Here is a 25,743-nt window from a genome sequence, read left to right as displayed (position 1 = left end):
TACAACTTAGCAAGACCCTGTCTCAAAATCAAAATAAGGGATAGGGATATGTATAGCTCAGATTTAGAGTATGCCTGGGTTCCATTTTCAGTATCACAAAAAACTAAAAAAGTAATTTTTAAAAAACCTATAGTTCCACATACCTTTCCAGGCCAGTCATACTAGTTCTTCTCGGCCTGTCTTGCCCAGATTTATGTGAAATCTGTAAATTTTAATGTAAATTCACCCACTTAAAAAAATAACCTTTCGCACTGTTAATTAGCCCATACAATAAATAGATTAAGGATGTGACGGCAATCTGGCTGGACATCTGTCACCCTACTGATCGCCAGAATTGATTCAGCTGATCTGGTTGGCTAGGCAGGAGTCCTCATCCAAGAGCTTCCCTCTCAAAGATGAGCAGTCTGTTGAAGAGGACGAACTTCCCCAATAGAGGAGGACTGTTCTTCGGTCAAGGGTGTAGAGTAGCTATGCTCCCTTTCTAGAACCCCCAAACAATCTCTCAATAAATAGATTAAGCAAAGAGAGATACATTTTGAGAAATCTATAACTTAGGGGATTTTCTAACATCATCAACTGATTAGATAATAACATCAATCTAAGGATCCTGAGAATAACCAGACCACTATAAACTGTCTTATGATTGCCAGACTGTTGTCCCAAACCCTCTCTCACCTCTGTGTATCCTTTAAAAGAAGAGCCAGAGACCCCCAGAGCATGTCTCTCTCTTGCAATCCCCTCAATGTCCCTTAAATGTACATCTGCTTTCCTAAATCTCTTTAAGCACTTGAGTCTCAATGTAATGTGTGCTGAAATTCTTTTCCATCACGTATGTCAAGGACCCCATTTGTTCTGAGGTGAGGTCCCCTTCTGTGGAAACCTTGCACCTCCTCTGGTGACAGGCCCTGTGGAACAGGAAGTGTAGAGTGACCAAGATGCAATGTTAACCTGACAGAGCTGTAGGAAGCCCTAACTTGTGAGCTCAGCAAAGCCATAAAGGCAGGTGGGACTGCCCTAGGCCCCGCAGATGAATCAGCCCAGTGTGTCTGGATGGCAGAACACGGAGTCAAATAAAGTCCTGGAGCTTTATTACTTTCTTTTCTCACCTACTTCACCCTTTAGGGGTGGGAAAGTACCTCCTATGCTGTCCCTTCTTTGTATCTTAGAAGTATGTGACTGGTGATTGCATTTTGATTTCACAGGTTCTCAGCTGGACAGGAATTTGCCTCAGGATGAATCTTGCCTCAGTCTTACCTGTTATCTGACTTAGATGAGACTGAACTTTTAAGTTGGTTTTGGAACCATGCTAAGACTTCAGGGCTAAGGAAAGAGAAGGGAAATTGCATGGAAATGGAAGGAGACCCTCATGGTTATACAAAATTACATACAAGAGGAAGTGAGGGGAAAGGGGAAAAAAAAGAAAAAAAAACAAGGGGGAGAAATGAATTACAGTAGATGGGGTTGAGAGAGAAGATGGGAGGGGAGGGGATGGGGGATAGTAGAGGATACGAAAGGCAGCAGAATACAACAGACACTAGTATGGCAATATGTAAATCAGTGGATGTGTAACCAATGTGATGCTGCAATCTGTATCCGGGGTAAAAATGGGAGTTCATAACCCACTTGAATCAAAGTGTGAAATATGATTTGTCAAGAACTATGTAATGTTTTGAACAACCAACAATAAAAATTTAAAAAAAAAAAAAGACTTCAGGGCTTTTGAGGTAGAATGAATGTAATTTTTTTTAAGTCAACATGAAATAATCAATAACTTTTAAAAATAACTTTATTTTAATTATTTATATGTGGTGCTGAGGTTTTAACCCAGTGCCTCACACACACTAGGCAAGTGCTCTACAACTGAGCTACAACCCCAGCCCCAGAATGAATGTCATGTGCACATGAGAAGGACATGAGTTTAGATAGGCTGGGGTAGAATGCTGTGGCTTGCATGAGTCCCCCAAAGTCCAGATGTTGCAAACATATTCCCCAATCTGGTGGTGGTGTTGGGAGGTGGGACTTTTAAGTGATACTTAGGTCTTGGGGGTTCTGCCTTCATGAATGGATCAATGCCATTATCTTGGGAGTAAGCTCCTTTAAAAAGGCCAAGTCTGCCCCCCATCCTTGCCCTTCTACCTTCTATCTTTCACTATGAGAGGATGCAGCATGCAGGCCCCTACCAGATGTGGTCCCCCAATCTTGGCCCAGTCTCCAGAACTGTGAGGCAAATAAACTATCCATTACAAATCACCCAGTCTGCAGTATTGTGTTATAAGAGCAGAAAACAGACTAAGATAATATTCTAACCCCTCCCCACTCTGTCAACAATCCCACTCCTATAGCATTGGCTCAAATGCCCCTCATCTATGAAGTCTGCTCAGATATTTCTATGAACAAATGTTTTTGTTCCCATAAAATATTTTTTATACCTTGAATTCTTTACTTACCAGGTAAAATAATGTTGTATTGTTACTGGTTTTATGTCTTGTCCATTATCCTATGACCTTTAACTTATTTATACAAGAGCCTATGAGAGAACCTGGATTATCCAAGATGCATTGTCACATAATGTAACTTTATATTTTATAAGTATGTGCTTGCTTACTTCCTTCTCCCCCACCCCCAATACCAGGAATTGAACCCAGAGGTATTCTACTACTGAGCCACATCTTCAGATCCTTTAATGTTTTATTTTGAGAAAGGATCTCACTAGGTTGCCCAAGCTGGCTTTCAACTTATAATTCTCCTGCCTCAGCCTCCCAATTTGCTAGGATTGTAGGGTTATGCCACAATACCTGTCTGTTTTATAAATGTCTGCCAAATAAGTAACAACATGGAATTAAAAGATGTACTACATTTCTTAATAATAACTGAAATGTAGTACACACTTACTATATGCAAGACCAGGATCTCTCAACCTCCACACCACTGATTTTGGGGGCCAGATAACTCATTGTTGGGGGGGCCTCCTCTAATGTACACTATAGGATATTTAACAATAGCTTGGGCCTTTACCCACAAGGTGCCAGTAGAACATCCCACTCTCTAGTTCTGACAAGCAAAATGTCTCCAGCCATTACCAAATGTTGAGAACCACTGTGCCAGAAACTTTCAAGGGTTGTTCAAGTATTAACTCAACCCTGCAGGTCAAACAGTGTAGTTATCTCCACTGTAGAGAAAAGGCATGACAGGGATGGGGGAGGTGCCCAAGTCATCCAGCTAATGAGGAGTGGAGCTCGGACTGAAACTTTAGTCCTTCCAGGACCCAACTCCTAATCTTTATTCCCTGCTGCCTCCAATAAAACCATCTCATGAAGGATTGGCTCCCTACATTTCAAGTACCTTAAGTGACCCCACACTCCACCACTGCCCTTTCGAGCAACTAGAGACGTGGGGTCTCTAGTATATCAAAGTCCTTCAATCAGGCCACTTCTCGGGCAGGCTTCCTTAGGACACACAGTCACCAGCCTCATGGCCCTGGTGCCCCTCTGCAGGCTCCCCAATATACTTTTAATGTACGTGGCTGCATTCATGGGATCACTGACACCCTCCAGCTGGGCACCAGACTTCCTCACATGCTGTCCTCTTCCTGCAGTCATGGCACACCAGAGGCACAGGACTTAATCACTCTGCTCCTAAATCAGGTCTCCAGGGTCCTACTCTCAATGGCAAGTCTTCCAGACGTCAGTGTGGGATACGCCTGCACCTGCATCCACACATTTCCCCAGCCTGTCAAGATGTGTAAGTCTGGTCCTAGTGGCCACTGCCAATATCCCAGTGCAGTGTGTAGTCCAAATCGTACTGTGAATGCAATGCAATCAATGCAGCCGCAAGGGAAGTTAGGACGAGGGCAGAGGTATGGGAGCTCTCCCTTCACGTCATAATCGACCTTGATCAGCCATTCTTTGGTACAGATGACCAACTAATTGTGATTCTCCTGGATAGACTGTCATTTTTATCACTTCTCTACTCAAAAACCTTCCATGGGCTCCTTATCTCACTTAGAAAAAGGGTCACATCCTTGCTCCGCCCTATAGCTACCTATATGGCCAGCACCTCTCGTCCTTCTTTTCCAACTGTCCCCTTCTATTCCACATCACCCAGTCCAGCCTCAGCAGCCTCCTCACAACCACTCCCCCTGGCTTTTTTTTTTTTTTTTTTTTTTGATGGTGGTACTGGGCATTGAATCCAGCAGGGCTCTACCACTGAGCTATATCCTCAGTTCTCTTTTCAGTTTTGAGACAGGGTCTCATGAAGTTGCCTGGGCTGGCTTTGAACTTGCAATTCTCTTGTTTCAGTTGCCCAAGTAGCTGGGATTACCTGAGTAGGTCACTGCAAATAGAAACTCACCATGTCTTGATGAGGCTAGTTAGGCAAACTCCCTCCTTGGGGCCTTTGCACTTGCTGTGCCCTTAGCCTAGAATGCTTGGGCTTGGGTATCTACTCCTCCAGCTCTTTCCTCAACTTCTCCACCTCCCAGCAGCAATTCCCCACACACCCAATATTGTAGATCCCTTTCCCTACTTGCAAAGACTTTGTTGTTTTTCTCACTGCTGCTGTTGTATAGCCAATGTCTAGAATAGTGCCTGGCACACAGCTAGCTCTCATACAAGTTTACTGAATGAACAAATGGATCTATTCATCAGGATGTCATTGTCCCAGTGCAGGTGGAGGAGTGGGGAAGCAGTAACCATAGGTCAGGTCCTCTCTAGCACCTCTGGTGCAGCCTGTGGCTAGACCCTGGCTGAAACTGGTGGCCTCACCCCATCATTGTACAGTGATGGCAATATGCCTGGGGGTGAGGGAGCTGCGCTTCCCCCAGGCTCCTTAGAGACAACAGAGGGCAGAGTAATTGACTACATCAAGGCCACCAGTGGGAGTGTTTCTCAAGTCATCCAAGCTCTGAGGAAAAGGAACCAGACAAGCTTTCCACTGCAACCACAATGCTTTCTCTGTTCCCCACCCTTGGGCTCCATAGGCGGCCAACAGCCTTCATAGCAGACTTTTGTACAGAAACACTGTATCATCCATTTGACCAGCTGCCAATCACAAGACACCAGGGGAGCCACCTGAAAATCATACTTCCGATGTCTGCCTGGAGAGGCAGATGCTTTGAATTCTATTTTCAGGGTTAGAAAGCTAAAACCCATGTGACAAGGTGGGAATCAGGAAGACAGGCCAGGCCGAGGATAAATATAAGAGAATTCACTGCCAACATGGACCCTCCCACCCAAAAGAAGCCATGAGCTCGTATTAAGGATCTCTGAACTTGGGGCTGGTACCCCACATGCCACCAGCATGTCTCCCTCCTCTGGCCCCCAGATGCCTCTTCTAGAAACAGTGGATTGCATCAGCCCTGTCCTTACCACACAATGGCTCCAATTCCCAGATGACTATCAAGTACTTGCAATGTGGCTGGTCTACCCTGGCTAGCACTTTTTTTTTTTTTATTGGTTGTTCAAAACATTACAAAGCTCTTGACATATCATATTTCATACATTAGATTCAAGTGGGTTATGAACTCCCATTTTTACCCCAAATACAGATTGCAGAATCACATCGGTTACACATCCACATTTTTACATAATGCCATACTTTTAAGTAGAAACATATGCTGAATTTCAAATGCTTAGTATACACACACACACACACACACAAAAAAAAAATATATATCACCTTATAATGGGTTAAAATATTTAAATTAATTTCACCTCTTTATTGTTACTTTTTTGAAAATGTGGCTAAATTTAAAAATTTTTAAATGCATTTTAAATTATGAACTATGAATGATGGCACACACTTGTAATCCCAGCAACTCAGGAGGACTGCAAGTTCAAGGCCAGCCCCAGCAACTTAGCAAGAGTCTACCTCAAAAATACAAAAGATCGGGGCTGGGGATGTGGCTCAAGTGGTAGCGCGCTCGCCTGGCATGCGTGCAGCCCGGGTTCGATCCTCAACACCACATACAAAACAAAGATGTTGTGTCTGCCAAAAACTAAAAAATAAATATTAAAATTCTCTCTCTCTCCCTCTCTCTCTCTCTCTCTCTTAAAAAAATACAAAAGATCTGGGGACACAGTTCAGTGGTGAAGTGCCCTGGGTTCAATCCCCAGTAACAAAAATAAATAAATAAATAAATAAATAAACAAAGAGAGTGGCTTGCATTTGTGGCTCCCTCCCAATTTCTATAGGATAGCATTGGGCTAGACAATCCTTCCTCACTCAAACTTTCTATTTTCCAAGGGTAGTGGAATCCACCCCCAAGTGTCTACTGGAAACATCTAGAAAACTGCATCGCTTCCTATGTTCCACATTAAAAGGCCAGCCTTGGAGTCTGAGATGTCTGGGGGAGGGCCCCTGGTAATTCAGATGCACAGCCAAGGTAGCACTGAAGTCCTACAGTCTTAAACACATCCTAGTCCAGAAAACCTCCTTGCTGTGTCTTTGTCCCTCTCCTCCTGGATCATGAGTATGAAAGCAAAGTTTGAGATGCCATTGTCCTTGGCCCACAGGCTCAACCTCTACTCTACCCACAATCAATTTCTTCCTGACCCTTCTTGCCCCGATGCCTACAGGGGGTTACCCCTCACACATCTTCCCAGAGTCTACAAGAGTGAGCAGCTAAATTTGGGTATGCCAGATGATCAGATGGAACTGGTTCACCAGAACCTTCTCTCCTCTGTCCAAGAGCTGTGCCCTGGAGATGGGCCATCAGGACTGACCTCTGCTTCTGCTACCTGCAAGATATGTGACTTTGGATAACTTAGCTCTCCTAAGACTGAGCTTCCTAATCTCTAAAATGGAGGAAGACTCCTCCCATACAGTTTCATCATGGTGGTGAAGAGATAACAAAAGTAAGGCACACCAAGATATTCTAAGTTTTTGGCAGTGCTCCATCTTCGTGTACAAGGTGCAATCCAAAAACCACAACAGTGTAAAATGTGGGGTGAATAAAAATACTCTTTTTTTTAGTTATACACGGGCACAATATCTTTATTTTGTTTCTTTATTTTTATGTGGTGCTAAGGATCAAACCCAGTGCCCCACATATGTGAGGCAAGCACTCTGCCACTGAGCCACAACCCCAGCACCAAAAATATTCTTAATAATACTATTTTTTGATATACACACCCACAATCGAAAGGACAAATAAAACTGTGAATCTTATACTATGCACAACTGACTATTCATAGCGATACCAGACTTCAAACTATACTACAGAGCAATAGTAACAAAAACAGCATGGTACTGGTACCAAAACAGGCGGGTGGACCAATGGTACAGAATAGAGGACACAGAAACCAATCCACAAAACTACAACTATCTTATATTTGATAAAGGGGCTAAAAGCATGCAATGGAGGAAGGATAGCATCTTCAACAAATGGTGCTGGGAAAACTGGAAATCCATATGCAACAAAATGAAACTGAATCCCTTTCTCTCGCCATGCACAAAAGTTAACTCAAAATGGATCAAGGAGCTTGATATCAAATCAGAGACACGCCGTCTGATAGAAGAAAAAGTTGGCTACGATCTACAGTCAGTGGGGTCGGGCTCCAAATTCCTCAATAGGACACCCATAGCACAAGAGTTAATAACTAGAATCAACAAATGGGACTTACTCAAACTAAAAAGTTTTTTCTCAGCAAAAGAAACAATAAGAGAGGTAAATAGGGAGCCTACACCCTGGGAACAAATCTTTACTCCTCACACTTCAGATAGAGCCCTAATATCCAGAGTATACAAAGAACTCAAAAAATTAGACAATAAGAGAACAAATAACCCAATCAACAAATGGGCCAAGGACCTGAACAGACACTTCTCAGAGGAGGACATACAGTCAATCAACAAGTACATGAAAAAATGCTCACCATCTCTAGCTGTCAGAGAAATGCAAATCAAAACCACCCTAAGATACCATCTCACTCCAGTAAGATTGGCAGCCATTATGAAGTCAAACAACAACAAGTGCTGGCGAGGATGTGGGGAAAAGGGTACACTTGTACATTGCTGGTGGGACTGCAGATTGGTGCAGCCAATTTGGAAAGCAGTATGGAGATTTCTTGGAAAGCTGGGAATGGAGCCACCATTTGACCCAGCTATTCCCCTTCTTGGTCTATTCCCTAAAGACCTAAAAAGAGCATGCTACAGGGACACTGCTACATCGATGTTCATAGCAGCACAGTTTACAATAGCAAGACTGTGGAACCAACCTAGATGCCCTTCAATAGACGAATGGATAAAAAAAATGTGGCATTTATACACAATGGAGTATTACTCTGCATTAAAAAATGACAAAATCATAGAATTTACAGGGAAATGGATGGCATTAGAGCAGATTATGCTAAGTGAAGCTAGCCAATCCCTAAAAAACAAATGCCAAATGTCTTCTTTGATATAAGGCGAGTAACTAAGATCAGAGTAGGGACGAAGAGCAGGAGAAGAAGATTAACATTTAACAGGGATGAGAGGTGGGAGGGAAAGGGAGAGAGAAGGGAAATTGCATGGTAATGGAAGGAGACCCTCAGGGTTATACAGTGGAGGGGGTAGAGAGAGAGGAGGGGAGGGGAGGGGAGAGGTGGGGAGGGGGGAGGGGGGAGGATGGGAAAGGCAGCGGAGCACAACAGACACTAGTATGGCAATATGTAAATCAATGGATGTGTAACTGATGTGATTCTGCAATCTGTGTATGGGGTGAAGGTGGGAGTTCATAACCCACTTGAATCAAAGTGTGGAATATGATATGTCAAGAAATTTGTAATGTTTTGAACAACCCACAATAAAAAATTAAAAAAAAAAAAAAAGAAAAGAAAGTCCCAGATGATTGCCCTAGGCCTTACTAGTATTTCCTAAACATATCTTCCCTCCCCAGAGGTAAAAATTTTAGTTTGTATGTTTCATTTGCATGAGCATGCACACACAATTTGATAATGGAGACTAGGATTCAAAACCGAGTTTCACTTAAGGGTCTTTATCCCAGCAGGGGTTTATAGTGTTATGAATATTGGGGAATCTGGAATCAGTAGTTGGGACCCAAGACCAGATTTCCCGCCCCATCCTCCCCTCCTTCTGCCACAGCTTCCTCTCTGGACTGCCCAATCACCAGAAGCCTCATCACTCTACCTGCCTTTGACACATCAGCCTGCTTCACTTCCATAGTGGCGATTACACCACAAAGTCTCTGGTGTATGCCCCAAGAATGCAAGGTTTTCATACATTCCATAGTCTCTCCAATACCAAATTGAATGCCTGGTTCATAATAGGCAATCAGTAAATATTTAAATGTATGGACAGCTGAATTATTATGTGCACACTGAAGCAATAAGTAAAACAACTGTGAACAGAAACTTTCACCAAGTTAAAACAACTCAGGCCCCTCTTTTGCAAAGACCTGGGCATCCAAGGTGCTGAGAGCTTGCAAAAGCTCAGACTGGGAGTTCACAGAGCCAACAAGGGTCACCACTTTCTGCCAAGTGCACGTCACTATGCTCACAAGGACACCCTTATCAACAGCCAGATGTGGGTTTCTGAAGAACTAGCCGTTGCCAACTTTGACTCAGCTTAACCACCATCAGCTCCCAGGGTGCTAGATCACATCAGAGGCTGATGTCAGCAAACTCCAAGAGGTCCTAGGAGAGTCACATGCTTGAGGACATACCATTTCCTAGGAAATCTCCTCCTTCCTTACTTGCTTATCAAGATGGCCAGATAAAACACCAGGACCCAGCTTCCAGGGAATCAAAGCACTATTAGCAGTGGAAAGGGATATGGACTCAGAAAGTCTCTGATAATCCAGCCTCTACATCCACTGGCCTGGTGATTCTCAGTCTCAAATTCCTTCTCTAAAAAAATGGGGGTACCAAGAGCAAGTTCTCAGAGATGTCATGACCTTCAAGATATATCATGAGCTGGGCACAGTGGTGCACACCTCTAATCCCAGTGACTTGGAGGCTGAGACAGAAGGATCCAGGTTTGAGGCCAATCTGGGCAATTTAGCCAGACCCTGTCTCAAAATAAAATTAAAATGATCTGGGGGTGGTAGAGTGCCACTGGGTTCAATCCCTGGTACCAGGAAAAAAAAAAAAAAAAAGACGACACGTCATGGTATTTAAAATCCGTTGCCTCCATATGAACCTGGCACACAGCAAGCACTCTGCACCTGTAAGATGACAGTGACATCTGGTCCTGGTGCTGCCCACCCTTCCTTCCACATGGCAGTCTCTCTCAACTCAAGATCTGTCCCATCCCAGCAAAGAAAGGAGTCCACAGCCACAGCTCCTACCTGCTCCACAACCACACTCACCTGTCGTCCTGGCTCCACTGTATCCACTATACAAGACTGCAGCGACCAGGGAGACAGTCAGACTGCCACCCAGACTCGGCCCTGCACTGAACACAGATCCACCTCCTGGCCCTGACTCAAGGGCATATTGGTGGGGTGGGTGGAGCACAGAGGAGGGAGACAGGGAGGAGGCAGCACAGGGGAAGTCCCTTTTGCTCTGTCTTTCCAAATACACCTTCTAGAATTTGTGCCCAACTCCCTGATCCAAGCCCTCTCCTGAAGTATACCCCTTTCCAAAGCTGCTCCCCAATTCAGCAGGGATGCTGATGCACATCACTCAAGAGTTTAGGCTTTAACTAAGTCACAGATGATGCATATGACCCACAAATGCTTAAATATATCAGCAATCCCACAAATAAGAAAACAAAACAAAACAAAAGCAAAGGGACATGATTTGATCTAGCAATTTCACTTATGGTATATATTCCAAAGAATCAAAATCAGGAATTTGAAGAGATTTGTATGCCCACATTCTTAGCTGCTTTAGTCACGAGAGTTTAAACATGGAAGCAATTTGAGTGTCCTTTGAGGGATAAGTGAGTGCGAAAATATGATACACACATATAATTGAGTATTATTCAGCTGTAAAAAGGAAATTCTAACATTTGTTACAAAATGGATGAAACTTGAAGGCACTATGCTAAGTGAAATAAGCTAGTCACAGAAAGACAAATACCGTGTGATTCCACATACAGGAGGTTCTCAGAATCGTCAAAATCACAGACACAGAAAGTAGAATGGTGGTTGCCAAAAGATGGGGTGGGGTTTTCAATTTTACAAGATGAAAACAATTCTGGATATAGATGGTAGTAAAGATAACACATTAAGAATATATGAATGTATATAATGCCACTGAACTGCACACTTAAAAATGATTAAGATGGTAATCATTTTTACCATAATAAAAAAATCAGGGGGTGTAGCTCAGTGGTAGAGCACGTACTTTGCATCTGCAAGGCCCTGTCTGAGCACTAGCATACTTTGAAAAAAAAAAAAAAAAAGGAATAAGAAAAACAAAGGACCCAGAAAAGGTAATTCACAGATTAAACCCAAACACTTAACAAACATATGAAATTATGTTGGTGACCAGGGAGCTCAAATACAATTTCTCACACAGTGCTGATGGGAATACAAATTGATACACTGGCTCAGAAGAGCCCTTCACCATGTGGTGGCTCAAGCCTATTATCCCAGATACTCGGGAGGCTGAGGGAGAAGAATCATAAGTTCAAGGCCAGCCTCAGCAATTTAGCAAAACCCATTCTCAACATAAAAAACAAAAAGGGCTGGGATGTAGCTCAGTGGTAGAGCACCCTGGGTTCAATCCCCAGTACTATTTTTTTTTTAAAAAAAAAAAAGCACTTTACAGTATCTAGTAAATCTAAAGATGTATACAGCTTTCAATCTGGCAATGCCATCTCTGGGTATACCCCAGAGTAATCCTCCCTTACAACTCTTCACCCCATCATTCAAGGATGCTAATTTAATGCTGTTGTAGCAAAAAATGGAAACAACTTAAATGTCCATTAGTACAGGGACGGCCAAATAAACTGTGGTATATTCATACACTTGAATACTACAGATAACCATTTAGACTGAAGAAACTTATCTATATTGATCAATTTGGATAAAACTGAATAGATGATGTTTATTTTTTAAGTGTTACCAAAAGATAAATACAGTGTGAATTAAAAAAAAAAAAGTACGTTTATGTGTATGTGCACATGTATAAATTGTATGTGTACTTATGTATACAATAAAAGAATAGAATTTAAGATACAACCAACTTTAAGAGAAGATTTATGCTGGGCACGGTAGTGCACACCTGTAATCCCAGTGGCTTGGGAGGCTGAGACAGGAGGATCGAAAGTTCAAAGCCAGCCTCAGCAACTTAGCAAGGCACTAAGCAACTCAGTGAGAGCCTGTCTCTAAATAAAATATGAAATAGGGCTGGGGATGTGGCTCAGTGGTTGAGTAACCCTGAGTTCAACTCCCAGTACCAAAAAAAAAAAAAAGAGAGAGAAAGAGAGAATTACATTCTGGGCAGATGGGAAAGAATAGAATAGGTTGTAGGAGCAAGTCCTTAGCTTTACACTTATAATATTTATTTCTTTTATTTTTATATTTTGTCATGCTGGGGATCAAACCCAGGGCCTAGCACATGCTAGGCAAGGGCTCTACCACTAAGCTACACCCACAGTCCTTTTTATTTATTTTGAGATGTGTCTCACTAAATGCCCAGGCTGGTCTTGAACTTGTGATCCTCCTGCCTCCCCCTCCCAAGTAGCAGTATTATAGTTGTGTCCACCATGATTAGCCCCTTTATTTCTTGAAAGAAAAAAATGGGGTGGGGGTGGGGTTGTGGCTCATTGGTAGAGTGCTTGCTTAGCATGTGTGAGGCCCTGGGTTTGATTCTCAGTACCGCATACAAATAAATAAAATAAAAGTCCATTGATAACTAAAAAAAAAATTTTTTTAAGTCTGATATAATGGGCTGGGGTTGTGGCTCAGTGGTAGAGTGATTCCTTAGCAAATGTGAGGCACTGGTTTGATCCTCAGAACCACATAAAAATAAATAAATAAAATAAAGGTCTATCAACAACTAAAAAAAAATTTTTTTAAAAGTCTGACATAATATGAAAAATGTTTACATTTGATAACTTGTTTATTTGATAATATGGCTGATTTTCAAATATAAATTTTATGTTTGAAATATTTTTATATTAAAGAGAAGGAATAAAGATTTTGAAAAAAATAAAAATTTAAAGGCAATACAAGAAAATAGGGACATATGTATCTACATTTTTAAATTTTAAGAGAGAGAGAGAGAGAATAATTAAAAGACAAATGACTAACTGGGAAAATAAATCTACAACACATACACAGGATGATAGACCGGTTGATTCCTCCAGCCTGTAATGTGCTCATGCAAATTAAAAGGAAAAAAGCCAAAACACCAAATTTAAAAGTAGACCAAGGACATGAGTGTACAGTTTACAATAAAGATATATAAATGGCACATAGGAAAAGACACTTGTCTACACTTGGAAATTCCAGTGTGGTTGAGACAGTTTCTCACTGATCTTAACAGCAGAACCCAAGAGGCCTAAGACGCACAGTGCTGGGGGATGGGGGAAACGGTCCCTCTGACTTGTGTCGGGTCAACCTTGTGAGAGGGGATTTGGCAATATCTATCAACATCCCCTTTACCTGCTTTTACCTTGTGGATTTCCTTGCCAAAAGTTTTCTCTACAGAAAAGTCCCCTATAGTTGCACAGAAACTTGTCTATCAAGATCTTGGGGGCTGGAGTTGTGGCTCAGTGGTAGAGCGCTCGCCTAGCATGTGTGAGATCCTGGGTACAATCCTCAGCACCACATAAAAATAAAGGTATTGTGTGCAACTACAACTAATAAATAAATAAATGTTTTTTGTTTTGTTTTAAATCTTTACCAGGGCTGGGGATGTAGCTCAGTGCTGGAGGGCTTGAGTTCAATCCCAACTACTGCAAAAAAGAAAGAAAGAGAGAGAGAGGAAAAGAAGAAAGAAGGCAGGCAAGAAGGAAGGAAGGAAAGAAAGAAAGTCGGTTTGCTGGGTGTGATGGCACATGCTTGTAATCCCAGCTACTCAGGAGGCTGAGGCAGGATTATAAATACAAAGCTAACCTGGGCAACTCTGAAAGACTGTTTCAAAACAAAACATAAATAAATAAATAAAGGGCTGGGGAGGTAGCACAGTGGTAGAGTTCCCCTGAGTTCAGTTTCTAGTATAAAACACTCATATACACACACCCACATTCTTTATCACAGTTCCTCCTTCCCTCCCTTCCTTCCTTTCTGGTATTGCTATGTTGCCCAGGCTGGTTTTGAACCCTTGGGCTCAAGCAATCCTCTTGTCTCAGTCTCCCATCTGGGACTACAGCATGCATGTACCACCACAACTGGCTCACAGCACTTTTCATTTAAAAAAATTTTTTTAAATATCGGGGATTGAACCCAAGGATAGTTTACCAATGAAGTATGCCCCCAGCACTTTTTTATTTTGAGATAAGAATATATAAAATTATGGACCTTGGCCTTGAATTTTCAATCTTCCTGCCCCAGTCTCCCACATTCCCAGCCACTACTCCTGGCTCACAGCCCTTTTTATAACAACAAAATATGTTAACAATCTGAAAATCTATCCAGAGACCTGTTTAAATGCATCAAAGCACAGACAATGAAACACTATGCAAAGAAAAAGACAGAATGTGTATCTATGCATTCTAATATCAAGTGATTAGATGCACAATATTAAATTGTAAAAAAGAAGGGCTGGGGTTGTGGCTCAGTGGTAGAGTGCTTGCCTAACATGCTTGAGGCACTGAGTTCGATCCTCAGCACCACATAAATGTAAAATAAAGATATTGTGTCCACTTAAGACTAAAAAATAAATATTAAAAAAAATAAATTGTAAAAAAAGGCAGGCAGTGGCGGGGCTGGGGTTGTGGTTCAGCGGTAGAGTACTTGCCTAGCCCTGGGTTCGATCCTCAGCACCACATATAAACAAATGAACAAAATAAAGATATTAAAAAAAAAAAAAAGGCAGGCAGGGAAGCATTCTGTGTACCTCCAAATGTACTTTTACCGAAAGTTCATACATACGTATGTTCTTATGAATAGATTACTCAGAAGATTACAAAAGAAACAAAGGTGGTTGACTCTTTATAGGGCATACTGGGGGTACAGAAGTATGACCTAGAGGAGATTTTCTTTTTATCATCTACCCTTTTATAACTTTAAAAGTTATAAAAGGTTTAACTTTTTAAAACTGATATGTGCAATGAACTTTCAACAAAAAAACTTGATAGAAAGAGAAGAAAAGGCAGGCACGGTACACACTTGTAATCCCAACAACACACGAGGCTGAGGAAGAAGGCTACAAGCTCAAGAGAGAGAAGTATCAGTACCTTAGCAAGACCCTGTCTCAAAATAAAAAATAAAAAGTGCTGGGGAGAAAAAAAAAAAAAAGCTGCCTGCGCTTGGGAGGTAGGTGAGTGGTAAAGCACCTCAGTGTTCTCTCCCCAGTAGGGAGGGAGAGAGGGAGGGAGGAAAGGAAGGAAGGAAATGTAAAGGTTGGAATCTCACACACCTGGACCTGAATTCCAAATTAACCGTCAGTTGTTTGAATGTGGCCATGCTAACTAGGTTTTCGTCTGGGTAAATGCAGATAAAAACAGCACTATCTCTGAGGGTGTGTGAACATGACAGAAAACAGTGGCTCCAAGGATCATTATTGAAGTAGAAACAGCTGATCTCAGTCCAAAGAACTGCATCACTAGCTGCTTTCACAGATTTGCCTTTCTTGTCCCTCTTTGTGTCCCACTCCAAGGATAGAGACCAGCATAGTATACACACTTAGGCAAACAGCTTAACCAGGGTGGCAAGTAGGGCCGAAGTCCAGCCCTCCCTCTGCTGCCAAAGCATATGGCCCGTTGCATGGCTGTGTCCAAATGGAGGGGTAACTTTTTCTAATTTACATAAAAGTTTGGTGTGGGCTAGCAGCAATGCCATTTAGAGCACCTTCCTCCTTCCTCTTCTCTGCAAGTTAAAAACAACAAGGATCTGGGTGTGCAGACCAGGCTTTGCCAGAAGCACCCCTGGAGAAGCTGGTACAGCAAGCCCATCTGTATTTATTCTTCTACACTTCACTTCCCCTATGCCCACAAGGATTCTCTTTTCATAAGCAGCTGTGGTTTCTGCAGAACTGACTCCTATTACCTTTAGTTCAGTCAGATTCACTTCCTAATTCAAAGCTCTAAAGTGAGGTCACCCAGAAGACTAACCCTGTGTGGCCCCAGGAGAGCAATGGGCAAAACCTCCCTCTTCCTCTACCTCTTCCTCAGAAAGGCTAGTCCAGAATAATATCCCCACTGTAGTGCAGGTGGGGACCCCAGGTCCTCTGGGTACAGTGAGGTTAGGCAAACAGTAGAAACAGAAGCCAGAATGGACTGAGGCCTACTGCATGCAGGGCAATGTCTTAGGTACTGCACTGAGTAGTAAACATGACAGGCCCAGGCTTGCAGAGTTTACACCTAAGTGGGGACAGCCTCATGACTGACATAAATGGTGATGGTTCTATAACAATGACTCAGACCATGAGGGCACTGGAGCACAGAGTGATCGGCCAGCTCCTTTGCAACAGGGTAGGTGGGACCATCTCTGTGCGGAGCTGGCTCTTGACCTGAAATCAACATGAAAAGGCAGCCATGCAAAGATGGGAATGAGCAGGGGCAGAAGGTTCCAGACGGACAGAAGTGCAAAGACCCCACACTTGTCCGATGAAAGGAACAAGAATAAGTCTGATGTAGTCACAGAGGACAAGGAAGGGCCCAAAGTGTACTGAGGAGGCCATGGGGACCAGGTGGTATAGGACATTGTGGTTCACCCCAAGGAGCTTGGATTTTATTCTAGGTGTCATGAAGTTATTGAAGGGTATTAATAGGAGTGACACAACTCTCCACCCTCCCCCCCACCACTATGCTAGGGATGAAATCCAGGGACTTTAAAATGCTAGGCTAAACTAGCCTAGCCTTTAACACTGAGCTAAAGGCCCAGTCCTGGATTAATTTTTTAGTTGTTGATGTACCTTTGCTTTTTATTTATTTATATGTGGTGCTAAGGATCAAACCCAGTGCCTCACACATGCTAGGCAAGTGTTCTGCCATTGAAGGACAAACCCAGCCCCCTGGATTAATTTTTAAAAGCTCCTTGGGGAAGTTCTGCAGCTATTGTACATACTCTCATTTAATTTTTAAACTCCTTTATGTGACAGTTTACTTTTATTCCTATTTACAGATGAGGAGTGTCAGTTTCTTCCTGACTAGGAGGAGTTGACTGATCAGGCTCCAGGACATTGTATAACTTGCACATCCCCACCCAAGAATTCAGCCAAGCCTCATCAGTTCCCCTACCTTGCAGGTAACAAAGAGGCAGGGTGGCAGTGGGGAAGCCACTCTAATGTTTTCCCTTTCTCAATATAGCACCTTCCAGAGTTAGTGTCCAGGTCCCTGACACAGCCATCCCTTTCAGTCATACATGTGTCCCCTCTTCACCATGATGCTAGCTACTCGCAGAGTTCCCTGTCACTGAATGGCCTCTTATTTCCAGAGCTATGTTCCCTTGGTGATTAACGTGCTTCTCCAGAGCAGATGGAGATGCACCTTGACTTATGATAGGGCTGTGTCCTGAGAAGCTGAAAATATTTCAAGTCAAAATGCATTTAATACACCTAATGGAATATCCCAGCTTAGCCCCAGTGCACCCTAGAGTATTGGTGGCTGCTGCTGCCCAGCATCACAAAACGATCATACTGCATATCACTAGCCCAGAAAACGGGAAAAATTCAAACTTCCAAGTACAGTTTCTATGGAACACACATTGCTTTCACACCATCATAAAGTTAAACATCCTAAGTAAAAAAGAAAAAAAAAAAAAAAAAGCTATCTTACATTAAGGACCATCTGTACTCCTAAAGGCTCCAAGTGGGAACGGTGTAGAGCACTGTTCAGACCTAGGATCCCCACAGAGGTGGGTAAGATTCCAGCTTTGCCCTACAAATGCCTCTGGCTTTCAGCTCTATTTTGGAGTATATGGGAGCAGCAAGGATCCCCAGAATCTACTCTTTCCTGATCCCTAGTCACCTTTATAGAACTTTTATTCCCTTCTCTCCTTTCCAGAACATCTGGTCCGAACTGACATGAACTAATTAGCCCTTGTTGGCAATTCAGGAACAAATAAATTTCTGGACATCAGAGGAAAGTTTACTCATGAATTTCTATTATGAACCAACAAGGTTAAAAGGGCTGGGTTTGAGAGAAGTAGAAAGGGTTCAGGTGGAGGGTGCATGTTGGTATGAGGCTAAAGGAATGTGTCCCCTACAAGAGAAATGAAGACTGTGGGTAAGGAAAACACAGCTTTCTGCGTCAGCCTGTCAGCTGGGAACAGAGAAGGGGGTGAGTGAGTCCCTCTGGAGGTTATCAGCATCATTAAGACTTGCTGATGAACCACTTGTACATACCCTTCTCCTCAAAGTAAAAGTAGAGAAGGAGGGAAGTGGAGGAATGGCTGACCTTCTAGGTGATGCTGGAAAACACCAGACTGCACTTCTGAGCAACAGTCCCTCTGGGTGAAGCAGTGGGAATGCTGGGGAAGGGGCTGGTTGACATTCAGGTTATCAGAGGCAACACAGGGCCACCTCTCACCTGGGGCTCCCAAGCCCCCTGGGGGAATGTGGAAGTGAATCTAAGTACTCACAGCCCCATCATATCTCATGGCCAGAAGGCCCAGGTAACTCTTCTCAAGCCAACCTTTCCTGTCCCGTAACACATACTCACACTCAGGCCCTCGGCTGTGATAGCCTGTACACACTTCTCAGTGCACACTGGCCTACCTCAGAACACACAGGAACACAGCCCTCTCCCCCCATTTTTCCCCTCCCCTAAACACCCTGCCCCACCACATACAATTTCTGGGGCCTGTTGGGCCTCGGCCAGAGCATTCACTTCCTCCATTCCTTGGCGGTATTCTATGCGCTGGTTCCTTCACCTTCTGCTCTGGCGCCTACTGTTTGTTTGTCAGGTTGCAGGTCCCTGGAGCCATCAGCCAGGGAGCCTGGAGCTTCAGGAAGAGCAGGGAGTGGCTACACCAGCCCTCTGGGGACTCTGAAAGTTGGGTAAAGAGAAGCCCTGGGCTTACTGCCCTATGTCCTGATAAACCCAATTCATAGGAAGTGAGTCTGGCTCATGCTCAGGTACTAAGGAGATGGGCTGCAGGGGGAGGGCCTGTAGGAAAGCAAGGGAGAGAAACATGTACAGCAGAGGGCTGGGTTTGTGGCTCAGCAGCAGAGCACTCACCTAGCACATCTGAGGCACTGGGTTCGATCCTCAGCACCACATAAAAATAAACAAATAAAATAAAGCTATTTTGTCCATCTACAACTAAAAAAAAAAGATACACAGCAGAGGCCCTGGACAGGCACCCCAGCCACACTGCTAGGCCCTGTGGGTGTATCCCCAGCAAGGCTGAGAGGGTTCTGGGGCAGCCTATAGCCATGGGCACACATACCGCAGAGGCTGCTACCTATGGAAGGCTGTCCCTGCCCCAGCACCCACAGCACACACTTACCATCCTTCAGGCCTATCCTAGTCTCTGCATCTGTGCCTAATTCCTGTGAGAGGAGCTGTCCTATCAGCCCTCAGAGTTCTCAAATCCAGAAAACTTCTGGGCCCTCCCCAATTGGCCCTCCCACCAGCTCAGACCTTCTCAGCTCTAGGCCTTAGGCTGTAGCGATTTCAGAATCATCCCAGCATTCAGACCTGGAAGAGGTAAAGGGAGGGCAAGACTCAGGCTAGACAGAGACTGAGGACTGGGGATTCTGGAATCGGCCTATTCAGTAGGACTCCACAGAGAGGCAGGCTCCTGGTCCTACAGGATAGCCTATAGGCAGAGACCCCCAAGTCAACCACACATAATGCCAAGGGCCAAGCAGAGCACCAGAACCCACTATTAGGCCCAAAACCCATGCCCAGGGTAATCTGGCACCTTGGCCAGTAGCTCCTCCTCCTGGCCCTTGTAGGAACCATCTTTGTGCTCAAGTTGGAAGAACGTGGCCTATCCATTCCCTGCAGCATGGGGGCAAGCACCACCAACCCCCACCAATGCAAACCCAGAGGCTCTTTCCAGGGACTTCTGTTACCAGAAAAAGACTCAGAGAAACTGAGGACAGAGAAGCCATGGACTCTTGAGACAACCCAGGAGATGAGTCCCCACCAGGGCCCTAGCTCTCTCTGAGGGCAGGAGAGGCCAGAGTCCCACCAACCTGGCCTCTCTGTGTCCTCCTGCCTAGGAGAGGGTGAAGGGATCAGGCTCCAGACACAGTACCTACCCCCACTCCAGGACACACCCAAACCTGGCAAGCTCACCTAGCCTCCAGGAGCTGTTAGTCCAGCTGTTCCAGAAAGAGAACATTTTCTTTCCTGTCTATTTGGACAGCCGCAGGGATAATGATGGTGAGAGAAGGACAGCAGAACACTGGGGACAGGAGATGCAGACAGCAGGACTACAGGGTTTCTGATGGTGGGCCAGGCCCCAAGCTGGGGCCCTGGGTAGGAGGCTGGCTGAGTGAGGTGGGGAAGGGCCTTGGGCCTGGCAGGGCACAGGGAAGGTCTGCATTGGTCTGCCTCCTGAACTCTGCGAAGAGGTGGGTGTGAGCCGTGGGAGGGTGGTTCTGGAAGCAGGGCAGGCTGGGGAAAAGCGAACAAAAGCCCAAGGGCAAGGAAGGAAAAGGATTCCCTGTTTCATGGAATCTGTTCAGTTAAAAGGTGGAGCCCAGGGCTAGCCTCTAATAATCCTACCTGACCTCACACCCAGACAGGTCCCACAGCCCCCTCCTTAGCTAGTGCAGGGCTGGCAGGGCCCCAGCATCAACAGGCAAAGGTCTGGACACCTGGAGTCCTACTCCAGGGGGCAGGAAGTAAACTACGAGGCCAAAACATATTTCTCCCCCTCCTCCCATTTCCCCTTCTTCAATGGTCTCTCACCCTCCCCCCTCTCTTCCTAGTCCTTGTCCCCTTCCAGCCATCCCACCCTGGTGTCTCCCGGTCTCCATCTCCACCTCCTCCTGCTGCCTCCCCTGCCCCACCCCCAGTTATGTAAGGGGCCTGAGAACACACAGAGGAGCTTTGTTGTCAAACCAAATCCATAAGGAGCCGGAATCAGCCAACGCAGCTGTTCCCCATTCCCTCTGCCTTGGCAGGGTTGAGACTCCGGGCAGGAAGCCCCTACACGCCTCCATTTGGGGAGACAGGGTACAAACACTGGCCCCAGGGCCCCCAGACAGCTGAATGGGTGGCCAGGGATCAGTCACCACTGTGTGGGACCACAGCAGGGGACCAGCTGGCCCCTAAGGCAGAACAAAGCCACAGTGCAAAGCTAGAGTCACAAAGACCACAGAGATGCAAGCTCTGGGCCAGAGACAGGCAACACAGTGCCAGGCTCCGGGGCCGGGGCGGGGGAGGACCAGTGAAAGTGCACCCCATGTTCTGCCCATATACCGATGCAAGCCCATATGCCCTCTCCCACATATAACGCATGTACATATCCACACACTTACAAGGCACACATGTACACACAAGCACATGCATCAGACCAAGCACAACAGGTGCGCTCACCTGGCAGGGGTCTGAGCAGAAACCTCCTCTCTGCTCTGGCCAGCTCCCTCCATCCTAGCAGGTAGCTCTTGGATAAAGAGCTGGAGCTCTAGAGAGAGGAAGGTGGAGGAAGTCAGAGGCCTGGGAAGCTCCATCTGACAATCCTTTGGTGGAGACCCGCTGCAGAAGGACAAGATCCTGCCCATGTGCCCAAGATGTCCAAGGATATGGATAGGGTCCAGGAAGCAGCAATGAAGATCACAGAATTGCATAGTCTTAGCAGGCACTGTCCTTCCCCCACCCACATGTTGAAAGAGCCATTTTTGCCCTAAAATTCCAAAGCTGCTAATACCTGGAGCTTTCTTTGGACTCCCAGTGAAGTCTCTCCTGAGTAGCCCCCTACTTCAGTGAACCCAACCACCTCCCATGAGGACAACCCAAATGCTGAGGCCTAGGGAATGCAGGAGCAGAGGGACAAGAGAAGGAGAGAGAAGAGGTGGAAAGGAAGACAGAGGAACAGAGGAGAGGGAGAGGAATGCTGGGGATGTGTCTTAGTCTGAAGCGCTTGCTTGGCATGCACATGGCCCTGGGTTCAATTCCCAGTACTGAAAAAAGAAAAAGAAGAAAGTGAGCAGGTGCGGTCTATCTTAAAGGAAGGCAGAAAAGGACAGAGGAAAAGGAGGAAAGGAACAAAGTGGGGACAAGAAGGAAAAGGGGGCACTAAGCCTGGAGAGAAGGGCCCATGCTGTCCCCACCCCTCACTCCATCAACATACCCTCTGCTCCCAGCCCCTTGGATCTAACTCTCCCAGTTGGACACAGCCAGGCTAGGCCAGTGGAAAGGGCATTTCCAGACCAGATATCTTAGCCCATCCTGTCCAAAGGGGGGGTTAGCCTCAACAACCTCAGACCTTCAGGGTCTGGAGAACAGACAAGCTGAATGAAAAGGCATGAATGGGAGGACAGGGAGAGAGCCCAGTAGCACTCATGGGGCTCAGCCCAACTGGGCAGTGTCCTGCCTCCTCCCTGCCTGGGGAGAGAGATGCTGTGACCCTGAACAATTAAGTGTCTTTTCTGAGCTTTCACTCTGTCATTTGCAAAAAGAAATACTTATGGAGCAGCTACTGAGTGCTAATGTGGTATTGCTGGGAATACAACAGTAAACGAGACAAGTAACGGGTCCTGCCCAATCGTCCAGTGACTATAAGCTCACCTCTGAGGGCTCTCTCAGGTAGAAAAATGTCATCCCATTTGTGTATCACCATCATCCTAAGCAGTGATCAGACACCATTATCTGTACCCCAATGAGCAGACATGCTGATTGAAAACCAAGCCCAAGACCTGCCTGAGGTCACATAGCTGGACAGAGAGGAGACAGAAGCAACTCCTACCAGGCCACCTGCCCCTTTTCCCCTGGGGAAAATAAGTAGGCACTCTTTAATCTCAGCTTCCCACTCTGGAATAACAGAAACACCAGCCAGCATTTATACAGTACTAGGTTCCAAGCACTAATGGTATCTCTTAAGAAGTGCTAATTTGTTAGAGAAGTAAACAAAGGTAACAAAGGCAGGCAGGGAGCTCTGCTCAAAGTTAGCAAGGAGGGAAGAGCTTAGAGTCTATAACCTGCCTCTCAAAATACAAAGCTCCTGGCTCCACATCACCTCCCGGAAGCCCAACCCCAGGACCTTTGGTTTAGCCTGTGTGGCACTGAGATGTACTCTGGACTCATCAGGCCCCAGATCCCCTCCATGTCACAGGACAGGAGAATGCAGGGGGCTTCAGGGAAGCTTTATAGAACAGGGGCTTGAGTTGATGCTGAAGGACACTGGCCATTTAGAAAGGTCATTGTCAAAGATGCCTAAGCTGTGGGGGTGTGGGGATGCTGGTGTAAGTAAAGATAAGGAAGTAAAAATACATGAGGCTTCTACAGAGAATATAAGAACACACTGGAGCCGGGGAGCGGAGGGGAGGGGTGGTTAAAAAAAAAATCTTTTAAGCCAAGAAACCCTCTGTCCCAGTTTCAAAAGAAATTTTAAATGGAAACTCAGTATGTAGAAGGAATGAAAGTGGAGCTGGTCGGATTGAAGCAAAAGAGGATGACTCCCTTACTCCAAGGGAAGCAGCACCACCAAGATCCCTTTCTTAAGAGGGCCCCAAATAAGGAGAAGACTGACATAAGGACAGGAAGTGACACAGGTCTGGTCTGTGTAGGGACCTGAAGGTTACTGAAGAGCGGTGACAGGTGCAGAAATGTGAGCAGCCAGACCTGGGGTGGGAAGAATGGAGCATACCCTCCTCAGGGGACAGCCTGCGACCCAGCACACCAAGGCTCCTGCCTGCCTTTCTGGTGTCTGAACAGGGCCCCCAAGGTGATAGCACACACTGGGGTCAGGCCAATCTCTGACAAACAGCTCATCTGGCAAAGAGGGAAACTCTTTTTCCTTTGCTCTCAGAAGAATAGGAAGCAGGGATAGGAGTACATAAAGACAATGGTAGAAAACCTGAGCTATGTTTTTCACTCATCCATCAAACACTCATTTATTGAGCACTTATTATTGCTAGTCATCATTGCAGGCATGAAGAACATAGCAGCAAATAAGACAGACAAATTTCTAGAGTTTACATTAAGGAAGCCACATTTGGTTTTGTACTAGAGATTGAACCCAGGGGTGCTTTACCACTGAGCTATGTCCCCAGCCCTTTTTATTTTTCATTTTTGAGGCAGGATCTCACTAAGTTGCTAAGGCTGGCCTCAAACTTGCAATCCTGCTACCTTAGCCTAGTTGTTGGGATTACAGTGCCACAGAGCCCCGTGGAGCTTAGATCAAAATCCTAAAATAAAATACCTTCAAAGTGTTCAAACCCATTCTACACTACAAACACACTCCAGCCAATGACTGCATCTCCTCTATTCTGTCCCTGTCAAAGTCACAGGTCTATGCTCAAAGACCTCTCATAACAGGGAAATTGCCCCTTCCACAGGCAGAAGCATGCCTCTGAAACCTATAGGTGGCCATCCTGACAACCCTGCGACCTCTCCCTCCCCAGCCTCTTCAGATTCTTAGGCAAGTGAGTCAACCAAATATTAATGCACTATTAGGATGTGTGGATTTTGTATCCAGGCAATGTGAGGTTGTATCTCTGTTCTGTGTCAACTGTTTAGGGTCAATGAAACCAGTAGCTCCATTCTCACATGTCCAGAGCTCCCAGGATGCCTTGGGCTCTGCACCAATACTCCTCTGTTTGTCTTACTTCCCAGAGATTCCCATCAGTGGGAGTCCAGGGTGTGTCCCTACTGGTCTCTATTTCTCTCTGCCAGGCACCCCTTCATTGAAGGTGAGCAATCTCAAAAGAACAAGGAGGCCTATGGCTTTTGAGCCTGCCTGCCAAGTACAAGAGGAGGTTTCAATGGCTGGAGAATGGGGTGTTTAGGGAACCTCTCTGACCTTGAGCCAGCCCAGGTCAGGGAGGTCTATGCAGCAAAAAGTGCTCCTACCTGGCAGGAACACTGGAAGAGGCCACCTTGGATGGTTTGATTCCCCATGCCCCGACCCCAGTAGGGCCCCTCCCCTTCCCCACGCGTCGCTGTGGTTGCCGGATGAGGCCTTGCAGCCATGTGGGAGGCCGAGGAAACGCATTTCCAAAGGAATAGGAGAGGGCAGGCGGGCCAGATGGAAGCAATTACCGGCGGGAAAGCGGGCGTGGTGGGGGCTGGGAGGGACCGGCAGGGGCCGGCAGGGAAGGAGGAAAGCCAGGAGGCGAGATAGAAGGAGGAAGGAGAACCCGGGTCTGCCCAACTGAGAGGGCAGACAAGCCCGACTCAGGAACTCAGGGGACTGGGCTTGGATGGGCAGGGCTATGACTTAGACTCAGGGTAGCACCCAGAAGCCTGGGTTTGTGTCCCACCTTTGTCACTAAAACACTGTGGCCTTGGGCAAATCCCTTTATACCTGAGTCCAGAGCCTCTTCCTTCTTCTTCTTCTTTTTTTTTTTTTTTTTTTAAATTGCAAGCCCAACAGGTAAGGAAAACCAGTTCAGGGGCACAGTTGAGAACTGGACTGAAAAGTTCAGGGTTTGGAAGCAGGCCTGAAACTGAGTCCCAGCTCAGCTGCTTATGAGCTCTGATCTTGGCCAAGTAGTTTAATCTTCCCCAGCCTCTGTTTCTTCACTTATAAAGGGGCTCAAGAATAGGGGGTTTGGGGATTGGGGGTACAGC

General features: G+C 45.5%; 1 protein-coding gene across 12 annotated transcripts in view; it reads right to left on the bottom strand.

The window, feature by feature from the left end:
• The window catches only part of St3gal4 (ST3 beta-galactoside alpha-2,3-sialyltransferase 4), a 47,896-nt gene that overhangs the window by 18,325 nt on the left and 3,828 nt on the right, over positions 1-25,743 (bottom strand). For 3 of the 12 annotated variants that reach the window (XM_027945430.2, XM_071616850.1, XM_071616853.1), the window contains exon 2: positions 21,550-21,637. The exons of 2 other annotated variants lie outside the window; for them this stretch is intronic. Coding sequence is in view for 4 of the 10 variants with exons in the window: in XM_027945426.2 (XP_027801227.1) it covers positions 18,844-18,891 (48 nt within the window). In the remaining 6 variants the exon portion in view is untranslated. Of the gene's footprint in view, positions 1-10,303; positions 10,381-18,843; positions 19,042-21,549; positions 21,638-25,743 lie in introns of those variants that run through there. 7 more of the 12 variants (XM_027945428.2, XM_071616849.1, XM_027945429.2 and 4 more) reach the window with 5 other exon arrangements.

The sequence above is a fragment of the Marmota flaviventris genome, chromosome 9 (assembly GCF_047511675.1).
Source record: "Marmota flaviventris isolate mMarFla1 chromosome 9, mMarFla1.hap1, whole genome shotgun sequence".
NCBI classification, from domain to species: domain Eukaryota; kingdom Metazoa; phylum Chordata; class Mammalia; order Rodentia; family Sciuridae; genus Marmota; species Marmota flaviventris.
Note: the sequence above shows the minus strand (reverse complement) of the source record. Positions and strands in the feature narration are given on the sequence as shown.